The 27828-nt window shown below is 43.9% G+C and overlaps 1 protein-coding gene across 3 annotated transcripts in view; it reads left to right on the top strand.

Moving 5' to 3' along the window:
• Window positions 1-1995: 1995 nt before the first annotated feature.
• Window positions 1996-27828, top strand: part of CLYBL (citramalyl-CoA lyase) — a 177636-nt gene continuing 151803 nt past the window's right edge. For all 3 annotated transcript variants that reach the window (XM_074859361.1, XM_074859360.1, XM_074859362.1), the window contains exon 1: window positions 1996-2065. In XM_074859361.1, coding sequence (XP_074715462.1) covers window positions 1998-2065 — 68 coding nt within the window. In that variant the 5' untranslated portion in view covers window positions 1996-1997. The remainder of the gene's footprint in view (window positions 2066-27828) is intronic.

The raw sequence follows: 27828 nt of genomic DNA, 5'->3' as shown, positions 1-27828 counted from the left end.
CCAACAGGGTCTGTCAGGGGCCACATATCTCTTTTTTTCCCCACTACTGGCCAGCCTCATCATCAAAGTAGGGAAAGAGAGCATTTTGTGCACCTGGGAGTCTTGGAGTTGGAAAGGGAAAAGACAAGAGGTGCCAGGAAGGAAATCCCCTGTCCCTACAGAGGTAAGAGAGGGGCAGGAGACAAGTCCCAGGCTCTCCTCCACCACCTCGTGCCATATCATCCCTCAGAGATCAAAGAGTTCCCCAAGGAGATAAGATTGGCAGGAGAAGGGCAAAGGGAGGGAGGCAGGAGGAGTCTCTGCCACACACAGTTCACTGGACCTACGCTCAGAAGGGTTAATGCTGTTATGCTACTGGTGATACCAGGAAATGTTTCTTTGTTATCACGTCGTGTCAGATTCAAGTGGTATCACCCACACAAGATTACAGAGGAAAGGGAAGTTGAGCGCAGGTCACTTTCATGCTTCAGTACAGCTCTTCAAAACAGCATATTTCATTTTGCTAGGAGGGGAAACTCACACTTGCTGACACCAATTCCCCAGTAAAGTGATGCTAAGCCATACCAGAAAATTTCTACACTGACAAAGAAAACTGTGTGTCAGGGGAAAGAACAAAGTTATACGACAAAACTCAATGACACTAGAAAATAAAAAAGCTCTTCTACGAGGACTTGAGCTTGACCTACACAGATGTGAGCCCAGGCATTCTGAGGAGTGGGAGCACTGGTTTGGGGTGTTGTTTCATTATCCTTCTCGTGCTTTTATAAAAGCTCTTGAAACTGAGTGTCTTGGGGATCTCTCTCTCGTGGCCAGACTTGGTCCAAAATGGGCAGTGCATTCAGCAGTTGTGGGAGGGTAGGCACGGGAGACAACGCGACAGGTGGCACGACCCAAGCCCCTGTCCTTAGGAAACCTGGCTGAAATATCCACACTATTGAAGGAGCTTGCTGGGATTATGCTTTGTGGCCACTCCAGCACATAGGAGCAGCGTGGCAAGGAGAAAATCTGTTCTCAGTCTAGCTTTGGACTGGTGGAAAAGAGATCAACAGAATCCCTGCTCCATTCTCAGGACCCGACCCTTCTCAATTTTGTTTCCTTCTTGCCCCCACCCGTGCTACTTCGTATGTTACCTTTGGTCTCGACTCTTTATTCTCTGCAAGAATTAACCCCTTCCACTCACAGCAGTTATTTCCACGCTGAGATGTGCAGGGCACAAGCACCCCAGCCAGAACTGACCCCTGAAGCTGGAGGCACCTGTGCCGAAAGCCTCTCCTGCAGCAGTTCAGCCAGCCATTCCCCAAGTGCGTGCTGACTCCAGCAGCCTCGCCACGAGAACACCCCAACTGCGTTAAGTTTTGCTGTGCCAGCGCGTGTACCCAGCCGTACCCCCGCAACCGGCTGGCTGAAGCTGCGCTACCGCAGTGGCTGTACCGGTACAGCCACCGCTGCCGGGGAAGAGCGACAGGCGCCACCGGCGGGTGTGATTCTGGCCGAGGGGCAGGTGACCCCCTCGCACCCGCCATCCCTGACGGGTTTCGGGCAGGCTGAAGCAGGTGCCAGCCCACCTCCCGCCCACGCCTGCCGCCTCGGAGGGGGCGGGCTGGCTGGCGGGGGAGCTGCGCCCTCCCCGAGGGCAGCGGCCTGCCCCGGAGCAGCGCCGAGAGGGGAGAAGGGACCCGACCCCCGGAGCCGCGGGCGCGTCCCCCCCACGGGGCGCGTGTCCCCGCTGGCCACGCAGGCCTCGCGCTGCCGCCGGGAGCGCCCGGGCCCCACGCCCCGCCCCGCGCCGCGCGCCACGCCCCGCTGCCGTGACGACAGGAGGGTCCTGCCCCGCCCCGTCCCGCGGCGCCCGGCCACCTCGGGCACGTGGGGGGCGTGGCACAGGGCACGCCTCCTCCACCTCCCGACCAATCATCACCGCGGGGAGGAAGGGCGCGGCAGCGGGGAACGCCGCCGTCCCAGCCAATGGGCCGCGGGGGGGCGGGGCCGAGGCGGTGATGATGGCGGCGGCGGCAGCGGCACGGGTCTTTTCGCGGGCTGGGCTGCGCCTGGGGAGGCGGAGACTGTGAGTGACGCGAGCGCCGCGCACGGGGGGCGGGACCAACGGACCCCCGGCGCCGCCGCTGCTCCCCCTCCCCGCTGGAAGCCGCGCTCGGGGAATGTCCCCGCCACCCCCCGCCCCGAGGCCGTGGCGCCCGAGCCGGCGGGAGGGGGGCGGCCGGGCCCGAGCGGCGGGTCTCCGGCGGCGGACTGGGCTGGGCTGGGGGCGTGGCGGGCGGCGGGGACCCCCGCAGCCGGAGCGGCTGGCAGCAGGCCGCAGCGTCGTGGGGGAGCTGGCGTGGGCCCGGCGGGCGGCGAGCCCCGGGCTGCCTGCGGGGGCCGGGCAGGGCCGGGGCGCCTCCGCCGTGCTCCGGCGGGGCAGAAACCGCGGCTCCCGGGCTCTGTCGCCCCCTCGCCCGGCTTCTCCGGGCGGCAGCCGGGGGAACCTCTCACGGGCGAGCCCTGGCCTTTCCTTTCCGCCCTCGGACAGCCGCCGGCCTCCGCTCGGTGCCTCCACGAGAGGGGCGCCGGTGACACACCACGCTCGGGCACAAGGAGCGTGGAAACAGAAATTAGTTTCTTCCAATGACCACGAAATTGCCGTTGCCCGGCTGCCCGCTGTGGTACCGCTCCCACCCGGGCGGTGAGCTGAGTCTGCAGCCTAGTGGGCTGCTCTCGGCCGCGGTGCCCCATCCCCTTCCAGGGGGAAGCACTGGGGAGCAAGAGGGGCCGGGTCCGCACCCTGGGCTTTCCTCTTGAGAGGACACCGTGTTGCCTCCTCCACTGATAAACCACCCCAGGTGGAGCCGAGCTGTGATGTGGGCAGAAGCGGAGCTGTCAGCAGCCCCGATGGTGTCCCTCCTGCTGGGCTTGGGGAGGCCCTTGTGAGTCCGGGGGGGCGGTGTGACCCTGTCCCCCTGCCGCAGCAGTGGCTGGACAAGGGCGGATTGTGTAGGCAACGTATGTCCACTTGTAAAGGGACCAAGATCACCAGGCGCTTTCCCACAGGCAGCCAAATAGCTGTCCGGGCATGGCCTTTGGGCAGGATGCTAAGAAAAGCTCCACTGTAAATACTGGATCCCTGCGTAGACCAGTTTGCTGAATCGCGCTTTGAGTGACATATGCTGTGTAAGATGAGCTCCACTCACCGCACTTCTCTCCTGGAGACCTGCGTGGGTTTGATGCCCAGCTCTCTGCCTGCAGGTGTGTGCCTGCGTATTACCTGCGGACACAGCATTGCTTCTGCCACAGCAACTGATTGTTGGGTCTGTGCTGGTTTAAGGCAGGTTTACAACAGCGCTTCTAGAGGGAGAGCAGATTTTTTAGTACTGGTATTAGGCAGGCAATCAAGTGTTAATTCATTTTAATATTTAGAGCTTTAAACTCTTGCGGTCTCTCCTGAGATCATGATACTGTAAATACAGTTGACTGACAAGGGAGTATGCAGTCTGTAATAACTGCAACACAGATGTTACTGTGAACACACAATATTGATGCTGATATTCTTGGGGAACCTCAGGGATAGCTGGACTGCTTTGTGCTGTGCTAGAAGCAGTGCAAAGAGCCCATAAAATCCATGTCATTCTTTCTTGACCACAGTAATACTGTTGTACATAGCACCCAGGGTCATTTTTCCAGCCTACCTCCTTCAGGTTACTTTTACAGCCTGTTTCTGGAGAAGATGCATGCATGTACGTGCCTTTTTTTTTTTTTTCCTCCTCTCCCACCCCATATTGGTGCAGAATCGTAAATGCTATGCCTTTCTATTTCTGGTTATGAGGAATTTTGCATATTTATCCTGTGGGGAGGAGTCTACAGTGTGAGGGCAATCAGGTGATCACATCTATATGTGCACAGCACCCGTTCAGGGCTGGGGGAGGCAGCTGACCACATGCCCACAGTGAGGCTGCTCTGTTCCACCCATGATCAGAAAGGGCTTCCTTGGCTGGTGCTGCCGGGGGTGGGATGTGGCTGCTGAGCACCACAGCCCCCTCGCTTGACTCCCAGGAGATGTGATGGCCTCCCTGTGGTGGGAACCGCTTACCCCTTGTCATCAATGCTGCTGTGGAGCCCGAGAGGCCACCATGCAGGTGGACACCACAGAATTGGTGGCATGCAAGCAGTCAGAGACCAGAACAGTATGAGGCATGAGGAGTCCTTGCTCACCTTTGAGTTGGGCATCCATGTAGCTGTGTGCTGTGGAGAGGGAAAATACAGGGACGACTTCAAACGTCGGCAATTGGTGAACAGGTTGGTTGAATTTAATTAGCAGCTCCCTGGTCTTTAGCAGGAGTTGACAGGTGCCGGTGGGTCTGGATCCTGGTGCCTGGGTCCTGCAGCACTTGTTGCCGTGCCGTCAGGCTGGGACACTAATTACAGGAGGTACCTCCAGTGTGGTGCGGCTGCCTTTCCAGCTGCTGGCATTCTGTCTTCACACAGATGTTGCTGCCCCTGCAAAGACACTGTGCAGTGCTGCCATGAGAATGCGGACAGAGCATTTGTGTTATTAGCAGGCAGGCAAAACCTACGGTACCCAGAGCTGATTTTGCAAGCTTGCAATGTTCCAGAACCTTTTGGACTTTCCCTGCCTGCAAAAGATTTTTGTATTGTTGGAAAAAATTAAAAAACCCTCCTTCCAGCTGTTTTTAATAACAAATGTAGCTGTTCTTTCTGTTGTTGTTGTCAAGAACTTTAAATGTGTTTTAAAGACAAGGTTGCAGTAAAGCATTGACTATGAAAACTTTCTTGCTGACAGATCTTTGTGAAGGGTTTTCTCTTTGCTTGATGATTATGCTATAAGAGAAGAGCATTGCACATGTAAGCACAATCACCTGTTTGCTCTCAGCTACCTGAGTGCACATCTGCTTCACTGGTGTACAAGAGGTTTTTCTATGTGTATTCATTTACATGGCATATTCCAAGCAGATCTATACCCACATGCCCATGCTAAATCAATCAAAAGCAGCATCATTAAGCTCACATCTCAGTGGAGCGCTGCAGCTCCACTGACTATACCATGTGGGCACGTAGAGCATGTCACGCCAAAGGTGCAGACACCAGCATGCCTGCTAGGAACAAAGGAGCCTGAGAAGAGTGATAACCCCCTGTCAGATCTAGTTCAGGGACTGCGCCTATGTAATCAGAAATTTCTAGCATTGAGAGTTTCTTCTCTCATCTCCGATTGTCATCTTCCCACCCAGGAATCCACCGCTGCTCTGTCCTGTGTTTCACACTGCAAGTTTGTGTCTACTTGTCAAATTAGTGATGTTGTTTTTCATGGATTGGACACTGGAGGGTGCTAATGCAATGGGAGCTGAAATTGTTCTAGCAGGGTTCCCCTTTGTTAGTTGTGAAATACTTTTATTCTTTGTCGCAGCGTTTAAATGGAAAGACATGACTTGTGGTCCTTACCAGTAGCTACTCGGCGTGTGTAGAGCTATAACCAAGAATATCAATAAAGTGTTAAGTCTGTGAGGGATTTCTTTCCTGAACCTCTATCCAAAAAAAATCACTCATGTTATGTTCTACACATTTTTAAGTGTGTCTTTCGAGATTATGGCCTCAGGGTGAAATTTATTTGGAAGTGTGACTTTCTAGTGATAAAAACACTTTATCTGGCAGAACTGTTGAGCCATATCTGCAGAATCTGCTTTTCTACAAGGTCACTTTGGTTCACATAAACTAATGTCATGTTGCTGGTGAGGTGAGAACCTCATAGCAGCACACACTGGGGAGGGGATGGACACCCTGAACACTGCTAATCGAGTCCCCGGAATTGTGATCCTCTCTCTGGGGATGGACCTTATGGAACCTCAGTTTACCTTGCAGCCGCTCTCACCGGGCCGCGCACGAGGGAGCGTGCAGGATGGGGCCGTCACTGTCAGCCATCACCGTTAGGCCAGGTGAAACATGTTACGCAGCTGAGCCTTAGCTCTGGTGTTTCAGATTCACTCAAACATTTTTGGTAGGCTAAAGTTACATTGCGAGGTCTTATGCCAAAGGAGGTATTTACCTGTCCATGCTGCTCCAGCTTTCTGCTCAACCAGGTCTCCGCTCTCCTCTGCCCTTGGCAGAAAGACACGGGGCTGACATAAGCTCCCTGTTGTGCATTCTGGCAACTCCATACTCGGCATTAAGGACTGTGAAACTACTGCCTAAGCCAGTTCTCATCCTGGCAGCAGCAGAGGTATGATGCCAGCTAATTAATGCTAATGAGAAGCAGGGTGCAAAGCTGAACGTGTCCAGCTAATCACCGCTGGCACCCCAACTAGTCTGCTTAAAGCTAATGTGGTTCTGGGCAGTCCTGCCTGGTCTTGTACTTGTCTTCACCGACCTGTTAGCCAAATGAAAGCTGGTATTCATAAAACATGTGAGCAAAACAGAACTGGATACAAGTACATTTTCCTTAGAAGTCTTTCTTGTTTGGTACAAGTAGCAAATGAGTTACTCCTCTGTCTCCTTCAGCTTTGCACATGAATTGGGCTGTCCCTTCCTGGAAAACATTGTTACCTAGCTGTATTATACTGGTCAGGTTTTGTTCTCTGCCAGGTGTTGTTGCAGTTTGCTTAAATATGGCTGATTTAATTTTTCTTTCTTTTAAAAATACGTGTAATTTTTCTCCAAATTCCTCCTTGAACTGAAGATGTGTATGAGCATAGGGAAAGAGCCCATGGATAAGGAAACCAGAATCCTCTGCCATCCTGTTCTGATACTGGTTGAGACCTGCAGTTCACCTTGCAAACAGATGCATGGCCAATTTCACAGCAAAGTTGCTTGGCTGTTTATCAGAAGCAGCAGAAATGTATCCAGCTGAAAGTTTACACTTCTTTTGCAAAACTAGTTTTAGTAGCTTACCAGAGTAGGGTTATAAGGGGATGTGAGCAGAAAAACTTTTTTAAATCATTGTAATAAGTAGCTGTACTGAAGACAGTCTGCTTAAGAGAAGATAATGTAGTCTAAGCAGACAAAAGAGATCTAGTTAATAGTGTATTTGACTTTTTTAGCAGCTTTTAAGAAGAGCGCTTCTTCCATCGCACCTCCATGCTATGAGCAGGGAGCCAGGGTACACCTCCTGGCGTCATTTCAAGAACCGACTAGCTGTGGTGCCAGGATTTGCAGTTGTGCATTTTATGTAGGCGGTGCCCTAATTTATCCTGGGAGACCCTTCTCTGGTAGAGGGGGTTAATGGACCTTTCACCAAACCTGCTTGATCATGTTGAGTTTAAATGCCGCCAACTGCGGGACCCCGTCTTGAGGCCCAATGCCACCCCTGCTCCATGGCCTTACATGGGGAAGGAGGGCTCTTGTTCCTTCAGGGGGGTGCTTGGTGCCTTTCAGCGTTGAGCCTTCAGATGCTTGTGCAGTCTTTCTTGGCTGCTCATAAAGGCTGGATGAGTGGGGTCTCTGGGGTTTTCATGCCTTTTGGGGAGATAGGGCTGCTGTACTTGAGGTCTCTTCTCTTAAGAGTCATTCTGGCAGGTAAAAGCCCCTTGATGCTAAGAGCTTTGTAGGGTTTCTGCTGATGACCCCTAGTGTGCTATTTGCTCCTGTCCTCTGCACATCGGGTGGGCTTCCGGTGGTGGTGTCTGCTGGACCCCTTTCTCGTGCCTCCCTGAGCTCTGAGCCTTTTCATTTGGAAAGGGGAAATACTCGATTCGCCCTTGTTTTGTCAGCCAGGATGTGCATGGAGGTGTTTCTCCAGTCACTGCCCTTTTCATGCTTCCCTCTCCCACCCCGTGAGGCCGTGGAGCACAGCAGGTCTGCAGAGCTTCAACTGCAAGTGGGTCTGGAGGTCAGCTGCGTGGTTACTGAGCCCCGGGTGTTGAACAAGTCCCCTTAGTAATTCTTCCCTTATTTTCTTGTCAGTGCTATATTTACCTCTCAAGTCTCCCTGTGCCCTTTAAATCTCTTAACATCATCTGCATAAATAGGATTTGCCTGTCCCTGTGAAACGGGCATCGCTGTGGCTGCCGCCTTCCCTTCTCCAGCCCTTTGTGGGCCAGGGTTGACCAGTTGTCACAGGCTGAGCAGCCAAACCCACTTTCTTCTCTGCCATTTTAATTAAAAATGGTTGGCATCAGGGGCTCCGCAGCGATGAAAGGGAAATGATGAAACTTTGAAGAATTTGGGGCATAAAGTTGATCTCTAAATTTTAATGTACTCATTGCACTTAAACAGTCGATACATTTTACTATTGAGCTTTCAGGTGACCTAATTTCCCTTAGTACTGTACATTTAGCTATATACATCTGCACCTAATTTGTAAAAAAGGACTTAATGAGAAACTTCAAACAGTTTAAATGTCAATTACAAAGAAAGCGAGGTTTTAAAGTTCCAGTAATCTGTCCATATTGGTCATCGAAACATGATCCCAGGTGGATGTTAATTCAAGACAGATGGCATTCCAAAGGCACAATTACAAAGAGCTTATATATTTTCAACACTAACAAGCTGTCACGCTATGTTGTAGCTACACTTCCAATACTGTATAACCACAATTGCCGCTTTATCTGCTGTGGACTCGGTAGTAAAGAGGTTTGATTCCCCACTCTTGATATTGTCAGTGGGATTTTCAGGGGGTGAACTGTAGAGCAGGGTTAGTTAGTGTGAATATCTTTCATTTGCTCAATCTGTTGGGTGGGGGGGGTTGTTTGGTTTTATGAGGTTTTTTAAGTTGATGAAATGCTCTTCAAAGAAAGGAGGGGAAATCTTGAATATGGGCGTAACAAGACTAGTTCATCGCAGACATATTTCTCTTTCCTGGCAACGTTAATTAACTTTAGTCTTACCAGCTGCTGGGCAATAGCTATGATGATTTGTTAAAAACCCCAACATCCTGGATGTTTTCAGTTAAAAAGTCATCTGAAAGCCTTTGGTGTAACACACGTGTTACTTGGAAGACCGAAGTCCAAGGGATTGATAGTGACTTGACTTGTGGTGGTGTAAATGGGCAGCAGCTCTGCTGCAGCCAGGCAGGAGCGCTACACCCTGGAGGGCAGGAGTGCAAAAGGCGGTTTGAATTATTTTTAGGTTTCTGAAAGTATTCTTAGCGCCAGAGGCAGAGGTGGAGGGGCTGGGCAAAGCAGGGTCAAGGTGGGACTTCCATTAGACTGAAGCATCAACATGTGATGTAGTTGATCTAGTTGAAGATGTCCCTGCTTACTGCAGGGGGCTTGGAGTAGATGACCTTTAAAAGTGCCTTCCAGCCCAAACCATTCTGTGATTCTGTGTGGTAGATGGCAAGGTTTGTTGTAGAAGGATGATGTTTGGTATCTAGTTAGTAGTTGAGGTGAATGGTCATCTGCATAACTGAGCGATGAAATTGGACATAATGTCCACTGATGTTTTGTTTGTTTCTTGAATCCAGGTGATGAAAAAGCAAGACTTGCGCAGCTATGACTAGACAGTGGTTTAGTAGGCTTTAAAAATTCTGTGCTGTTAGGAGCAAGATTAATAATGCTCCCCAGGAAGGTTTTTAAGATCCTATGGGCATGTGTATCCTCTAAAGAGATACTGAGAATGAAGAGTATATATTTCTGCTAATTTATCTACCTTTCACTAGAAAGTGGAGAAGAAAGCAGAAAGGCTAAGATCCTTCATCCTTGGAAGGCAGGAATTAAACAGTGAGGTTATGCTCTTTAATTTTTGTTTTTCATTAATGAATGTTGTAAATGTTTTTTTGAAAACATCTTACCCAGCTTTCTTTTTGGAGGAGATGCAAGTGCTATTTGAAATATGCAGCTCGCCAACAAGCAAATTGGACTCCTGAGCCATGCTTGAAACAAAATGGCAATTTTACCTACAGTTTTACTAGGTTTCCTGGTTTATGCAGTGGCATTTGAATGGTCTCTAGTAATTGTTTTTAGCAAAAAAAAAAATTCAAACAAAAATGAAAAACACAACCCAAAGCTCATTAGCACTGTATTTGGCATGCCATGAATCGTTAAATCTTTATATAAATGCAGAAGTAATTTGTAACAAACAAAATCCTTTATTTTTTTGGAAAGACTTTCTTTTGAATTTTTGTTCAGACTGCTGAGATACAGTATGTTTTCCAAACATCGGAAGTTATTACCAGAATAGGGGAGGAACCAATTCATATTTTAATTAAATATTATGTATAATTTCTGAGTGTCAGATATACTTAGTGGTGATAAGTGAATAGAATCAGGTGGAAGACAAAAGACAATAAATAAATGCTTAGATAGGGTTTTTTAACCTCAATTTTTTTTAACCTGAATTTGATGTTAGTGTGTGTTGCTCTCAAATGGCTTCCCCTTGGATTTTCCCAGTACTTATTGGGATAACATACTGCAGTCTTTTTATTTAGATCAGGCGTCGCTTTCAGAGTTAAGTAATTGTTCCAGCCCAAGTGGGAAACGGTTTTGCACCTGGAAAATTAGGAGAGCAAAAGCAAGAGACATGTCCGCATCCTTTCCCTGGTGGTTCTTCACCTGCGAATTTGAACTGCAGCGGTAATAAAAGTTTTGTGGACCTCATTTTATGTGAGATCATTAAGCGACAGGAGAATTCAGGACTAGCTGCCCTTCATAATTCAGGACACTGAAAGGTGCCATTTATAAGCTCAAAGTGCCTGCAGGAAGGCAAAACAGGCTTGTAAAACCCGCACTCCAAACCCTGAAAGGGAACCGGTTTGTACTGCTGGTTGTAGCCTTGGAGTGGCAAAATTGCAAAGGTGGTGGGGATTGGGTTTAAAAAAATGGAAAACACCTGCCTCTAATAGTTAATGTAATAGTCTGGGTTTTCACACTTAATTGTGTTGCTATCTCTTTTGTCCAAAAAACCTCCAAAACATCCCAGGCAATGATCCCAGTAAAAACCTTATCAGTTGTACTGCCCAACTGTTGGGCTTATTGTCTTTCCTACTAGAGCCCACTGTTTTGCTGCGTTGTTAATTTGGCTATAAAATAAGTTTCTTCTGACTTTTTAATAATATTTTGCAACCAGGACCTTTGCCCATTATGTGGGCCAGGCATTTTGTAGGGAGAGCTCTCACCTCCTTATTGCTTGAGAAGGAGTAGCAGCATGTACAGCACTTGAAATGAAGAGAGATCTTCAACAGGGTGGGTGTTATGCCAGCATGCCTAGTCTTCATAAAACTGATCGTTATGGCTCTAAACAGGCAATGTAATCTGCTAAATTCACAATATGCTTCAGCTTTACGGACCTAGAAAGCCTGAAAAGTACTAGAGTGGCAGCCCAAGGAAATGTTGAGTCCAGTGTTCATTCTCAGAGCAGATACTGCTTTCTTTACATGCTCCCCTGTTACTCCTCAAATGAGAGTTGGAGCAATCATTTTTAAGACTATGACCAAAATGTAGCAATTGCTACCTGAAATGAGGCATCCGTATCTGTAATCTTAAATGGCTGGGGCTGAATGCTTCTAGTCCAGCCAACATAACCCAACTATTCATGGCCTCATTAACGTCCCATGACTGAAGTTACTTGGGTGCCAATTTGCACCATCAGAGCCTAAATTCCAGTGAAGACAAGAGCTGACTGCATGTTGAGTCTGCCTGCAGCGTCTTTGCTTTATTAATCTGTATTAATTCAATACTTGCATGTTTATGCACACTGATTTCAGCAGCAACTGGCTATATGGCGTGGTGTCCGAACTGTTGTCCCTCCGTACGTTGATCACATAGGAGCCAGAGAAGTGTCTGTGCTTCAGAAGTGTATTGGTATTATTCCATTTTCTGATGCTGCTTTTGTTGCCTAGCTTGATGTGCTCAGGGCCCCAAACACTGCACTGAGTTTAGTGTGGCCCCAGGGCCTTTGAGAGTCGACTGCAGGACTCAGACCTTTATATCCACTATTAAAAGGCAGTTATGTGACTGTTTATGTTAGAGCCAGGTGCTTTGTTGCCTGTGGACATGCTGTTACTTACCAAAATTATCTTTTTTGTTTATGGTCAAAATGTGATAAACATACTTACCTGAGCACCTTACTCTTTGCAAATAGTCTGTCTGCCTTCAGCAACCACTCAGATTTCTGCAGAAGGATGGGAGTCAGGGTTTTCCAGCTCTCTGTAGGGATTTGTCCATGGCAGCATTCCTGTTACTCCTGTATTTTCTTTGTGAAGGACCTACAATTTCTAGATGGCATGTTGTCAATATATTTTTAATGACGTTTTTTGTGGTATTTTTCATTTAATTGTCTAATTTGTAGAGCATTTCTAGTTTTTGTGGGTTCATTTATTTAGGCTTTATATATGAATGCATGCTTTGCGGGCTTATTACATTAAACATTTGCTTATTTTTTGTTAAATCTGTAGCAATACTGAAGCACTGAAGGTGCTTTGGATTGGTCAGTACCAAATAGTGACTTCAGCATACTGGAAGTATAAAATCTGTTTCCTTACTGACTGTTTTTCTGAGAAGTTGATAAATGTGAAAACCACTTAAGAGTTGGGTTTTTTTCCTTTCCTGTTAAACTAAGCTACTGAGGAAATCTTCCTACTGCTACACACTGCAATATGTCAGAAACACCGTTATGTTATATTATCATTATCTAAAGGAAAAATTGAGTGTGGGTTTGAAGTCGACAAGTGATGAAAGTAGCCCTGAGGTTGTCAATTAGAAAGCCAAGGCCTGGAACTGATAAGTTAATGGCCAGTTCCCTTCTCACCCCCTCACTTTGCTGCCTGCTCCCACCTCTCCCCACAGCAGGTTTACTGCTTGGAACATAAAGAAAGAGCTCCCGTTGGTTTGTGCCCCAAAATTTATCTCACTGATACGATTCACTTAAATTCTTGGCTGGTTGCAATGTTCTTACTATGGACAGATAGTTAAACAAGGAGAAATGAGAGGCAGCAGATAGAAAATACAATCTCAAAAAGATACCCCCTTTTTGTTGTTTTTTTAAAAATTCGGTTTTTTGTTTAAATGTTGAACCATTAACACTGCTGTTTCAGACCATCCTTCTGCAGTACACACAGCAAATTTAGCAGCAGTGCATAATTTAATTTCTACCGTATGTTTGTTTGCAGGTTTTAAAACCTGAAATTTAATGGCAGCCAGTTGGAACCCATGTGTTCTTGTTAAAGGTGGAGGGCAACATGAGCATTTTTTCCTGAAGGGAGATACTGGTTACCAAAGTTTATGATATAGTGTTATATAATACATAGTGTTTCCATTTTGCTTGGGCAGGAGGGAACTAACATGTTGCCATTTCTTCTAAGGAACACGTGGGTTCAGATAAATAGGTAAATTATGGAAAATAACAAACAGGATTTATTCAGATTTTAATCATTCTCGGTGTTCTGTGTTGTAAGAACAACTTTATGTTGTAACATAATGACTAGTAAGTAACTTTATGAAAAGAGCTTTAAAGTGGTATTAGAAGTAGAATATATAATTCAAACAGACTTTGTGCAAAGCAAAACATGTAATTCATCTTCAGTTTTTGAACACTTTATGTACAGCGTGAGTTTTTAGGGCTTGTAAAAGGTTGCAGATGGGCAGCCCCTCTGCAGCCTGAGGTTTTCTGCTTGTGACGCAGCTGCTCCAGTGACAATGGAAATTCAAGATTTTTTCCACATAGCCCTGTCTCAACCTAGAGCAGATGAATAATAATCATGAGTATGAGATGGCAGTTTAATTGTAAGTACATTCAGGTTTTTGACCTTTCGGGTGGTTTCACTGTAACCAGCAAACATCCCTTGAATAATAAAAAAATTGCAGTTGCTACTTACCTAACACAATCAAATGAAACAGGGAGCTCTGAGCATGGACTACTGGTCTGGAGTCCCTCTCTCCTCCAGCCCGATTTCAAAACATGAAGTAAATCTTATTCTAGCTTAATTCACCGGAAAGGAAATGCGACAATTCAGCATTGGATGGTGCTTCCTCCATCTGACATGCTAGCTGTGCCTAAGACCCACGCGGCAGAGCTTTTCCAGTGCTTCACCGGAGGTTCTGTGCAGAAGAGGTAGTACATGATTTTCCAAAAGCACATGTTCCTTTTGTGCTGTTCTTTGACTTATTTCTTGAGATAGGTCTCTCATAGAAGCTATAAATAATGAAAATATACAATGATATTTTTAATGAGAGGTTTTGTTTTCTGACACATTATGATTCTGGTGTTTCTAGTGCTACAGGATAACCTCCTGTCGTGGCAGGAGAGGTTATCTCAAGATAAGGTAAGAATGTTGTATCTACTTTAGCCTGACCTGTTCAGGTGTCACACCTACCAGAAAGCAGAATTCTGGGGCTTCCTCTTAAATTGGTCCTTTCTCTGGATTGCAGTTTTGTCTTTGCAGGAATCTTCTGTAGCTACTTTTTGAATGAGGTTCTGAAAGTTAATGGTGTTGGGTCAGCAAATCTCATCTTTCAGGGGAATAATCATCTCTTTCTGGACTTCTCTTAACGTCTTTCATTCGCTTGTATACCTGTCAGCCCAGCAGGGCTGTTGTGCAACTTCACATGCCATATGGAAGCCAGTCAGCCAAATTTTGATGGAGCCACTGCGCTGCAAAAGGCAGACTGATGCCAAAAATCTCCATCTTTTTCAGTGAGTTGCTGCAGGATGTTGGTCTCTGCTCTTGTGGGGTTTTTTTCCCCTCCCCTTTTGTTTTTGCTGTTGGTTAACTGCGTTTTCTCACCCATAGTCCTCTTTCAGTCTCGGAGTCCCTCTCTTGCTATGTGTTTCTTTACTTTTGTCATGCCTTAAGTACATCCACATCTTTCAGCATGGATGAAAATTTGACTTGTGTGCTCTCTCCTCACCGGTTTGTACTAGTTAATTCTGTACTTCCACAGCACATGAAGCACAGGGTGCTAAACAGTGACCATCTTAGGGGGAAGGCTATGGCGCTGTACAGAGATGTTACAGGTAGAATTGGTCTTTTCCCTGTTTCCCTACATAAGGAGGAGCAGTCTCATTTTAGGAGGAAAAGTTTATTTCTTCCCAGCAGGGGTGGGTCCACATAAACTCTTCAGATCTCTAGAGGTTTGGTTGCATTGGATTACTTCTGTCTGAAGGTAAAAAGCCCTAGTGTTGGAGCTTTTGATGCTATAGAGCTTTCTAGGGCTAAAAATCAAAGGGACTTCTTTCCACCCACATACTTTACCTTTTCTGACAAAGCCTAAGCAGTGCTCCTTCCTCCTCACGTGAGTGTTCTCAAGCCCAGAGCTCCTGCTCAACTTCACGTTCATCTGTACTCAGAGGAATGCTGGAAAGAAATGAAAATGACTTACAAAAAGTAGTGTGGCATTTCCTAATTTTTTCATTCTGATATGGAATCTTAAAATATGGAAAAGCTTGTCAAGATTCAGTAATTTGAAATATTTAGAATGAATGAAAACCTGTCTTACACACTAGAAATAAAAAAAAAAAAAAAAAAGGAAATAACCCAGTGCTTGCACAAAGGCATGTTCAGAGTGAGAAAGTTGACTTTACATTTCCAGGTTTTTAATTACTAAACCAAAATTGAAGTCCACTGTTTTCTTTATGCAGTCAAGATAGATTTCTTTTGGGTATATCTGAAATGATACAGAGTTCACTTAAGTCAACTTTGTCTTTAAGGTCAGTATCATCATCTAAGACACATGCTATTAGCAGGTTGTTGTCCCGTAGGAACTCGGCACCAATGTTCCTGAACAAGATAAACTGGAAAATGAATATGCTATCAATGGGCTGCATTTTTGGGGGCAGCTGAAGGGTTTTTTTATCAGCTTCTTTGATCACTTCTGCCTGGAAAATGATGTATTAACCTTAAAACACAGCCAACAAATGGCAGAATCTAAAAAAGAAAAATGAAAGCATGATGGTTTAGGTTTGTTATTGTAATCTGTGACTGTATAAGATCACATATTCATTATGTAATGGTAATGGCAAGATTAAATGGCTTTGAACCAAATGTAAACTTTTTGGAGGAAACCAGCAACAGCTTGGGTCTTTCTGGTACTGTAGACCTCAAAGATGTTTGGATGCCTTGACTTCAGAGACTGAAATATTGACCACCTTCCTGATTCATCTGTTGTAATGCATGACAGGGTCTGCTGTGTGAAGAGGGATGGCTGCAGGATGTCTTTGCTCCACAACCATGGAGGGAGTTAGTTTAGAAGAGAAAGACATTGAAGATTTTTAATACTTTAGTCATGTCCAGTTTCTTTTTCAGACCACTTTCAGAAAATAAATATATTTTCTGGCATTTTTCTATAAAATATTTGAGATGTAGGTCTTACTGCTTTCTGCCACTAGTAATGGTAATGCTGGTACCTTCCACCATTAAAAAAAAAATTCTGGAACTAAATGACAAGCAAAGAACCCTGAGTCAATGAGATGGTAAAAACTTAGTGATCAAGAAATAAATAACAAAAACTGTTTTCAGAATTTATGATGAGTGTATTTCTTCTTAAAAATACATCTATTAAAATTATGCCAAGGTCTAATCTTACTGCAATCTGCTTAAATCATAAAAAATAACAAACAAAATAGAAACAATGCTTCCAAGTTGTGTGTCAGACCACTCAGCTGATGAAAGTCACTGCCTAAACTCTGGAAACCCAAGGTGTTTGAAGTACTGAGTTGACTTTTGAGACTTTTGAGTCTCTTCTGCAAGTACCAAGAGAATATTTGCTTCAATATATTCAATTAGTTGAGTTAAATGACTAATTTATTCAAGCTTGACCAACTGGGAGTTGAAAGAAGCAGAAAAGCTTGTTCTTCTTTACCAATCTGTGAATAAAAATTAATTATGAGAGGATTAGATTTGCTAATACTACAATATTGGAGGATATTATGACCAAATACTGGATTGGTGCTAATTGTAGCTAATACTGAGTTATTTTAGTAGATCAATTTTTAAATAAAATCACAATTTTCTTTAGAAGTCTAGCCTCTTTAAGACAGTGCTATGCAACTGATAAACCGTCTCGCTGTATTTTAAGTTGCATTCCAGTTTCCATCCAAAGAAACATAAACCATAAGTAAACACAAAGGGATCAGCTAGTAAATAAGAATTGTGCCATACATGATTTTCTAACAAAAACAGTAAAATTAATCTGAAAAAATGCATAATGAGGTATAGAAAAGCTTAAATATATATCAGCGGAGCTACTCTCTCCTTCTGGCTAGCAGTAAGAAGTGCCAAATTTAGTGTAAAAGCTATATTTAGTTACAAAGCAACATACTTTAGTGGTTACAAACTGAGAATTAACCTTTCTCCAAGAAAATAACTAAAATGTTTAAATGGGAAAACAAGATTCAAATTAAATTATTTAACTCAAGGTTTCCCACGTGGTCGTTTAACTCATTATTTTAAAGTAAGTGGCTTAAAAGATTTAATCCTGCTGAAAGTCATTGATAACTGAGGTACCTATGAGTGAGCATAAACCTAAGTGCAAACCTGACATAAGGATCCAGAAATTCAGCCAAGAATGTGGTATCAAAAAAACGTGAGGATAGAATTTTCAGCCCTGTCCATAAACATTTGGTATATGGGACACCCCACAATGAAATTTAATTACCTCTTCTGCTGATAGTATCACAAGAAAAATGTTGCTTCAGGCATCAGCAGAATGAGATACAGAGGACAGGATGGAGAGCGTCTCGGTCATCGCGCCTTTGCTAAAAAGGTGCCGAGTCCTGCTGCTGTTGGTCCTTCATGTCTCAGACTTAGAGACAGACACCGCCATGGTTCCTGTCCATCTGCTGGTCACATTGAAGCTGTTTCTGTAAATGCTAATTCATAACCTTTCATCAAATCACATTGAAAAAACACCACTTTCTGTTGCTGACTATTTAAAAGATCAATTTGGCAATGGTTAGGCTGCCTGGTTTTTATATCCGTTTCCCCACAAGCGGAGTCCGTGAACAGTGCTGAGTTTCCGAGAGGTGGTCCTTCTCCAATAGCTTACTTCACAGCATGGCTGCCTGGCTCTTCCTCACCTCCTAGCTGGGATGAATGACTGGGGCAAAAGAGACAAGTGCTTGGTGCAGCACTGCCAGACCAAGAAGCAAATCTCGGGGCGCTCCAGCGCTGTGCTGTCTGTGTACCTGCTGCTGTGTGCCTGGCTCGACCTTGCTGGGTAACCTCTTTAGGTTTTAACCTCTCATGAACATGGGTTCCTCATCTTCAGCTGGTCCATAAGCCAGCTGTGTAACTTAGAAGTAGCCTATTAGTAAGTAGAAAAGGAATTTATAGCCGGAAATTTTCCTGGCTATAATGTCCTGTTTCCCCAGCTCCCCCCTTTCCTCACAGTTATTCCCCAAGCTAGCCCTGTATGTTTGTCTGCACATCCTGAGCCTCCAGGAGCCTTCTGCTGATCACTTCTCTTGTTGACGAGCCCAGAAGAGGATTTTCTTAACCAGCCGCCCAGCCCGCTGCTCACTGCTGAGGCATGGGGATGTAGCAATGAGGGGTGTGTAATGGATGAAAAACTAGATGATGGCATTCGCCTTCCCAAAACTATTAACATGAACAGGCTGCAGGTGTACCCCTGCCTCCGTTCCTCTCCATGTGATCTGCTGTCTCCCTCATCAGGCTCTGGGGTCCGTGACCCAGCTTGGGTGTTCACCATGAGAACGATGAGGCTTTATGTGTTTACTGACCTATAATAGCCAGTGTAAAGGATGCTGAGGTAAAGGCTGTGTGTTACCTGCCCTGTGCATCTGCCTGGGGTCCAGATTTTTAAATATGCTATTTCTTGGTAGTCCTTTTCCAGTAAAATTCCAGGTTTTGCCATCTCTCCCTCACATGCATCCACCACGAAAGATTAGTACAGCATTTAGGTTTTTCCAGACTGATTTTCAGGACAACTTGGACCTTTTATTTCTGTGATGTTTCTAAAACTGGCAGAAGAAGAACTTTTTTTTAAGCCTGCATACGCTGCAAGGAGTATTTTAAAATAAAGAGGGTTTTTTTTTTAATCTTTAAGCATGTTTAATGCTTGCATAAGGTGCCAGATTTTAATTACAGTTGGCATTTATAAGCGTGGTGCTGGCAATGGCAACCATATTGCTGAAAAAAGGCATAAATTTTGACACTGGCAATATGGGAACCCAGCATACGAGACTGTAAACCTCATTGCTTTCTGTTTTAATATACTAGTTTAAGGGAAGAACTTTTAACAGTTAATATTTAACTAGAATGTTTAGGGTTTGATATAAAGTGGTTCTAATTTCAAACTATTTAGTAATTTAGGTCCTATCAAAGATCAGCTTAGGTAATAACTTTCTATTAAACAGCCTTTAAATAAGCATGCTTAAAGTAGGGAAAATAAGATGCTTCATTACAAGAAATGAGGTTGGCATCTACCAGGTTTTCCATTAAGTTCCAGGTCACAGACAAATAAAGGAAGTATGTTAGGAAAAAAAACCTTTTTAAAAATAATTAGGGAGATGTCTGTTTTGTTCACCAGATGGAAAATCAGTAGTTGTGGGTGGTCTGTGCTGGATGGGGCATCTCACAATTGGCAGAACTATGCCTTTAACTTTTAAAGTCCTGGGACAAAATGTGAAAGTAATTGACTGTTCAGAATGCTCTCTCTCTGGATACCTAGCATGCTTTTAAAACCAAGATTTGGTGAGTTTCTGACTTTTTTTTCCTAAGAATGATCAAGCTGTTGTGTCTAGTATTAGGCCAATTGGGTATATTTTTGGTAGCTGTTTAGTGGGGCTGTTATCTTTTGTGCTTACGCCTGTGTGTGCCTGGACTTGCAGGCACACAACTGAAATGCCAGAGCTTTACAATTCTCCATTAGCGTGTTGTACACATGATTTTCATATTGTCAGCATTTGCCCTCTTCAGGGTGTACGTAAACTGTTGGTTAACATAATTTGTTTCTTTCCTCTAGTTCATTCTGTTTTAAGGAATTTAAATCTATCAATTTGCCAACATAGTAAAGAAAACAAAGTTGCAACCTTATTTTTGTAAACAAGAAAATTCCTGTTTTAAAATAATTCAGGGATTTGCAAAAGTATTTAAAATTTGTAGCAATATTTTTTTTAAATCTAAGTAAATAAATCCAAAAGTGCATGTGTGGATAGTACATGTACACATATGCATATTAAATACAGTCATTTAAGAATGCGTTAGAATCTTCTTAGTGCAGTTTGTAACTTTGCTCACCATTCCAGGGCTGATACTTTCTAATTGCCAGATTAATTTGAGAAAACAGTATTTTGAATGCGGAAGACGAGTTAGAAAATGTTTGTATTCATGTTAAGAATAACAGATTTTATTATCTGAACTGCAATAAGAATGTGTACTCTTCAGTGGTGACCTCTCAAAGAATGAGGCAGAACCCATTTCTGGCATAGGAGGCAATTGCTTTATATCTACCTTACTTTACAGACAATTTTTTTGCAGTTATCTATATGAATGGTCACAGAGAATTGTATGCATGTGTTATATCTATATTGTAGCTTGTGTTAAACTGATCCCCGCACTTATTATGTAGAAGCATTCTTGAAGATAAGTGAGGCACTCAACTTAGTGCCTTCTTTGTAAAATCCCTTTTGCTATGCATGACATGTACTCTGTATTTTTTTCCTTGCAGTAAATGATAAAGCTTTTTTCTTTCCATGAATCTCCTTCCAAGAAAACACATACAGCCTAATAACACTCGCCTTGAGAACCATGCATTGCCTTCACTACAAAGCCGTGTTTTCATTGAAGAGATAATTATAATATGGTTTAATGTTCTTGTCAACCCTGAAACACTGTCCCTAAAGAGTGCTATTCTGGAGGATGTCTTTTTGAAGAGAGTTGAATGTAGCTAAGAAAACATACATACAGCCACACGCTTTTGTGATAAACCAAGACAGATTTTTAATACAATATGTGGTCTCTGAAAAGAATTATGTGTTTTTCTAAGGTGTTAATTTAGAGCTGCATCTTCCTCTAGATTTCGCTGTTAAAAATGTAGGAATTTAGCTTGGATTTATTTATTTTGCTGTCTCCCCCCCCCCCCCCGTATTATTTTTAGACTTCAAATCTATACAAGGACATAAACTCATAATAAGAATTAAAATGCTTTTAATGTGCGTTGAGGCACAGAGTTCAAATGAGTAAAAAAGCCCAAACTGGAACACAAATGGTTCTTCCCGGGCAACAAACATGCTTGGCTGTTGATATGCTGTAATTTTCTGCTTTACTTAGTAAAAACAGCAATTACTTATTTGTTCCATATCCCCCCCCAGCACAGATGCTACTCAGTCTGTCCATTTTCTGAGCGCCGAGCAGGCTGCGTGTGCACGTTTTAATGCGACGCAAGTCAAGTTTTCTCCTTGCGTGCTGTAGTGTTAACAGCATTTATTTGCCACTGCTGCCAGTTTACCACCACCCCAAGACAATGGTGTGTGCTGGAAGCGGCTGTGGCTGTGACAGACTTAGCAGTCTCTCCTGCCGATGGCAAACGTTTCCAGGTGCAGCTTACAAAGCATCGAGCTGACCTTACAAACCAGTGCAAGGACAGATAAAAGCCGGACCGTCACACTGGTTAAGACTGCAGCCCGGTCAAACAAATCTTTAACATCATTTTTGCTGTATTGTCTTTTGTGGCGGTCTGGTGGTTGTGAACAGTGTCTGGTGCTGCTAAAAGCTATGTAGTCTGAAGTAAAAAGCCTCCGAGGGAAATGAAATCGCAGGCTCGCTGAAGGCAATGCAAAATTCCCCTTGGCTTCAGGCCATCTGGGATTTCCCCCTTGGGTTTCAAAGCCCAGTTAAAGGCTGGCAAGTAAGAAAAATCTGGTTATCTGCCGCACCACAGAAAATACATATGACCAAAAAAAACCCCCTGAAAAGCTAAGGACAACACAACTCTCACACTGCTCGTACGGCGAGTGTGAGACAGCGTATACAACTAATTGTGTGGCTCAGCACAATGCAACCTGGCTGCTGAATCAGGTGCTTGGAATCTTGAATTTAATACGTAATTATTTTTAAGAGCTACTGTTAAATGAGGAATATAAGTGAATATGTTAATTAATTGAAAGGCATTTTGTTAATTATTTAATCAGTATAATTCTGGAGAGGTAGTATAAAAGAAGCACAATACCTAGGAAAAGTGTATCATTGAATCTTCATCACAGTCACCTCATCATTAGCAGTCCATTTGCTTGCTCTGAAGTCAATGGGATTATTTTTCTTTTCTTCTTTGAGGAGGAATTACAAAGTAAGGCCTTAAATTAGTATTGTAAGTAATCTCTCTAGAGAAACTTTTCACTGCAAAAACTTCCTCAACAGGCAAGTGTTAAAATGTTTCTAGTGCTGCACAATTTGAAAATATCCTTGAGATTTTTCCCCTCAGGTTTATATATTCAAGCTAGATAGCCACTGTTCAAAGAATAAGCAAATGTTTCTGGCAGAATTAGCATTTTACAGTTATGACAGTATGTTTTGGTTCCCCCACCATTTTCCTTTTGTTTTGTAGTGGAAGGAAAAAATAGCCTAAAATACAAAATCTTAGTTAAAATTAATGTAGTTGCTCTGTGGCATGAAAAGAAATGAAAAATGCCAGTTTCCTATTGCCCCTTCTTTTCATATCTTTGAATTTGTTACTACAAACATTATCTTTAGAGTTTGTTTTCTTTTAGTAAGATATGCTGCATTCCTACCTCATCTTTTTTATGCACCTTAGCACCTAACATTTTGATGGATATTTCTTAACTTAAATCTTGGGTTTGGAGTTGTTAGGGTTTTTTTTCCTAAACTACCCCTTTTCTTTTTTGAACAAATAACTCATTGTGGGATTAAATATCTGACAAAAACATACAGGACCTTCCCAGTAGGTGAATGTACATTAGTTTTGTAATTATATTTCCTCTTTTTTTTTTCAGGCTATATATTCAATTTATTAAAAAAATCTTTTTCATTTTAGCTGTGATGATGTCACATATAAATCCATTGCCACGTTAGATGCTGTTCTGATTACAGCTAAGGCTCAGTGATCTCTGTTTGACAGACAGGTATCTTTGCTGTTGTATGTCCTCAAAAATTTCCCTCTCGGAGAAAGCCTGTGGGGAGGGATACTTCCAGACGGCCCATTTTGTGCAGTCCTCCCACTGCCCAGAGGCACGCTTGTCAAGGCAAATGTTCCTGCTCCACTCTTAACACATCCTTAATATTCCACTCTCCTTTTCCATCTAATTTTGCAGATAAGGAATTGTTAATCTCTAGTCCCTGTGTTTTAAAACCAACTTGATTTTTCATACCTAGTGTTTGTGAAGGCACTTGATTTCCAGCTTTCGCATCCAAATGCTGAGATGGAGAGAGCAACTGCATGGAAGGCTGCATTGGTGCGTGTTGATGACCCAATCTTGTTTAAGTGGGTAAATACTCTCTTTGACCCCACTTCCTCTGGAAATTCCCATTGGTTGCATATTACTGCCGTGAGATGTAAATTGATTCATTAGTATTTGCTTGCCTTTTTAAAAGACTAGAGCAAAATTTTGCTGAAGTTCTCTTTTGATAATTTTATTATTATTAACCTTATTTTCTTTTATGATACTGGCACTCATTCAGCCTCTCTATGTCCCCACACGCTGCATTCTTATAAGTCTTTTCTCATAAGGGGAGACTGCAAAGACATGCAGTGGCTCAAGACAGCCTCATTAAGGCTGGAAAGTAAAATATTCAGGAGTTAGGAAATGTCAGAATTAAAATAGCTGATGCAATCAAAGTTCAGACCCCTTATATGTTTGCACAATAGCATAGTCTTTTAATTTCAGGATCATACACGGGTATTTCCACGGGACCCCAGCCTTAGTGAACAGGATGGACGATGCTGAGTTAATGAGCAGTTATTCAATATTTTGTTTTCTCCTAATTTTTCAATGTGTAGCCCTAGGCCTTATTTACTGCACACTATTGAAACCCTGCTGTGAAGACAGAATTGTTAATTTCCTCATGAGCTTTTCTATGGCACTTACTGCTATAAATATCTGAATGCTTAACAAACATTAATTAATTTCTCTTCAGAAAAGCCTCACGATGAAAAGGGCTGGTATTACTACTGTTTTACAAATAGGGAGCTGAGGCATAGTAAGATGAGAGTCATGAATGTCCCATAAATTTGAGTGCTGTCAGCTTACAGTTAAGGAGGTAGAGATCTGTATTTCAGTATTCAATTTTGAGGCACCTTGCCATCAGAGCAGAAAAGTAGCACTAGGTTAGAGAAATAGGCTTTCTCTACTGTTACTGGAAGAGCTAGTGAGATGAGCTGTGCAGGGAGCACTAATACCATTTATTGCACCAATAGCTTTTATGTGGGGAAAAAAATAGAAGCCTTGGGTATGCAAAACCTCTTCACCTGCACTCTTTTACTTTTGAATGTCCAAATAATTTTAATTCTGTGCCAAGTAGAAACTTCTAAAGAGACCCACAGAGCATCATGGCTGCGACTTCACTACACTCGTAAAGTGCTGGAAATGCTTAGAAGATACAGTGAGCAGGGAATCACCTAAACCTAGACAAGGCGAAATACTGCAGAATACCATTCCTTAAATCACAGTCTTTTCATAGATTTAGTATCCATACTGTGGGTTTCAGGAAAGTGCTTTCTTCCACTCAAGATTCAGAGCTCTTAGCCCTTTATTAGAGTCACTTATCTAAGCTCTTGCTTCCAAAAGCATTTTGGAATTTGATTTAATTAGGTAGGACCCTTCCAGAAGAGTACAGAAACAAAAATGTTGACAGGAGTGTCCTCTTTAGAAATTGCTCTGTGATAAGAAGTCCTTATTTTGGAGATGATTCAAGCCTCTGTTTCAAAACACTGCTTTAATAATGGGTTAAACCATGACTTTCTGGATGAATAGAGGCATTCACTTGGTAGAGGGTAGACCCAGCTCCTGTCCTTGCTCCAGTTAGTTATCCAAATAATTGGTTAAAGTAAGAAAGTAGTTTTTACATGAGTCTTCACAGACTGGCCTCAAAGGTCATGCTTGGGCTTGTTTGTATCATCTCCCTCAGATCCAGGGAATATGTAACTGTATGCCAACTAGTACCGCTTCTCCAGTGTGTCGCCAGGTGGGGGCAAGACCTTAAAAAACCTTAAAATAAACATACAAACAAATAAACAAAAAACCCCTCAGGTTCCTACAGACAATAGTCTCCCTTATCCAGTCATGATTTAGGTCTGTCCCATAAAACATCTCTGTGGGAATATATTATTGAAGGCAGTTTCATAAACAGTGTGTGCCCTGAGGGCTGAATTTGGATTACACAGAAACATCAGCTTGGCTATTTCCTAACTTTCTGTTAGTTTGCCTTGCAGTCTTAGCGGTAGTATTTTAATGTGGTTTTCACAGATTGTTAAGAGGATGTTTTATCCTGAAATGATACTGGACCCCACGTGGGTTGTCAGCACGGCTTGTGAGCATGCAGGTAGTACTGCAATATTACACTTACCAATATGCATGTGGCACCAAGGTAGTAGGTGTTGATACAGTGTCAGTGTCCTCTGTGCAGGCGTCACATCTGGCTCAGTGTGGCTTGGCATCACTGAGTTGCTGCCTTTGCCACCTCTGTCCCTGGAACACAGTTGGTGCCTGGTGCCATCCATGGAGAGGGATAGGGCTGTGCTCCTTCCCCATCAATGGACCGGGGCAGGCAGGCAGAAGCCTTGTCCTCATAGCAGGGAGGGGAGTCAGGAGACCGGACTGCAAGGGGTGAAGGAAAATGGGGATCGTAGTGCCCTTGGGTCACTTTCTGCTGCAGCCTTTTGTCACAAAGTGAGTATGAGCCCCCAGTACGAGCAGGTCACAGGAGCCACAGGCTGCCAAAGTCCCACTGACTTATCTAACAACTGAATTATAGTTGGTGGTACTATGATACTTTTCCTAGTTTTTGGGAGGGAATCTCTGTAACTAAAGATGCCCAGATCCATCAGGATCCATTGCAGGTGATGTGATGCTTTCTGCTCGTCGTCTCTCTTCCGCAGTGCATCATTTCAGTCCCATTCCCCTTCTGAGGCTTCTGATTTACTTCAGCTCTCTTGCCAAGACTAGCTTTCCTGTTAGGGCTCAGCCTTTGGGGGAAGGTTTTGGGGAATGCATAAGCAAAACACCTTCTTCACATGTTTTCCCAGAACTGCTGGTAGCTACCATCATGGGGCAATAGGTCTGGGGTCTGTACCTGAGCTGTGCCGTGGAGCTCCCTCAAGGGGATGGGGTACTGCACAGTCTGGTCTGACCAAGGGCTGCCAGTGGAAGGAGCACAGCAAAACATTTAGATTATTACCATCTTAAACAAAACAAATCTTCCCCGCGTATGCTGAATTGCAGTTTTTCAGAGGTCTTTAACTTGTCTAAATCTGAGTGATTTCTAATGAGCATGACAAAGACATACATAAAATACAAAAGACTCCCAGTCCTCCTTGCTGAGTTGGAAGTAATTTGAAAAGGAACATTTTTCAAGGTCTTTGTAATTTCAATATGCAGAAGAACCTCGCTCTGAAATCACCTGTTAGTACTGTAAAGTTCCCAGAACTTCAGCCTGAAGCAGACATGTAGCACAGACAGTTCCTGTCCCTGCTGTCAGCAGAATTGTGTGCAACTTAAAATGAGGAGTATGTGCCAACTGAGTAATAGGCCACAACATGATGCTACTGTAGATAGTCTACTTCCATGAGGGAAGCTGAATGTGGAGAATGATGTTGCTGTGTTAATGGAGAAACAAAGATTTCTGCAGGGTTCATGGAGAAACTCACGGAGACTTTTCCAGTCTGCTTAGGCAGCAAATTCCAGAAATTTAGAAGAAAATAATTAATCCAAGCTGTAGGCAAGCAGACATCCCTCTCCAGTGCTCAGGTGGAGAGCTAACCAAATGTGGAGGTTTGAGGTTTTTAACAAAAAGACCAACGTTGCTAATGCAGACCCCCTGCTATTGGAACACCAGAAGTGTTGGACTAACAAATTAGCACGCAGGAAATCTGCAGTTGCAGAAAAACTCAGGTTTCGTGATTGTAGCAATTGTTTACATCTTTCTACAGCAAAACGGCTATTTAATCGTGTTAAATTACAACCTTGTGTTCAGATAGTGGGCACTCACATTATTGTCTTTGTGAAGATGAGTTGTCACTTCTCTGATCTAGGTTGCTCTCACAACAAAGAGGCAGTAAAGCTTTCTGTTTGAAATAGAAGAAATAGAAGAATTTCTTTTGGTGCTAGGCTGTGCAACAGTTTCCCTTGTACAAGCCCTGAAGTTTAGCCTTTACTAATTGGTACTGAAAAGAAAATTAAGCAGTGCGAGGGAAGGGAATTCACAGCTGAATGCTAATTATTGCAGAGAAAGTAAGCAAAACTGTGCTTGAGCTGTGCAAAAGCATGGCAGAGGAGTGAAATGCTTAGCTCGAGCTTGGTAACTGGAACTGATGTCCCGAAACAGCTCTGTGTGTTTGCTAGGTCGTAGCTGTGCATTTTGGAGCCAGCCACGCTGGTTGAGAATGGCGCTGCTCCCCGTCTCACTGCCGCTCCGGGAGAGGCGATTGCTCCCGTAGGTCTGCCTCGGAGAAGTTCGATACGCGCTAATGGGGCTCATTGTGCCTGGAGCGGGGTCGGGGGCACTCATGCAACCCCTTCCCGCCAGCGTGGTTGCAGAGGCAATTGCATCTGGCCTGTGGGTGATCCCAAGCACCCCAGGTTGATGCCACCTCAGGTTAGGTTCAGAAGAGGACATCTGCCTGCAGCCTTCAATCACCAAAAGCAGTAGGTGTCCTGCTGGCAGAGGTTTTATGGCTGCTGCTTAGCACAGTGCTCCCTGGAAAGCACTTCATGTTCCTTTTTTCCCTCTCCCTAGCTGAACTGCATAGGCTTTCTTCCCAC

The sequence above is a fragment of the Strix uralensis genome, chromosome 2 (assembly GCF_047716275.1).
Source record: "Strix uralensis isolate ZFMK-TIS-50842 chromosome 2, bStrUra1, whole genome shotgun sequence".
Classification (NCBI taxonomy): Eukaryota; Metazoa; Chordata; class Aves; order Strigiformes; family Strigidae; genus Strix; species Strix uralensis.
The sequence above is the reverse complement of the archived record's forward strand: the minus strand, read 5'-3'. Positions and strand labels throughout refer to the sequence as shown.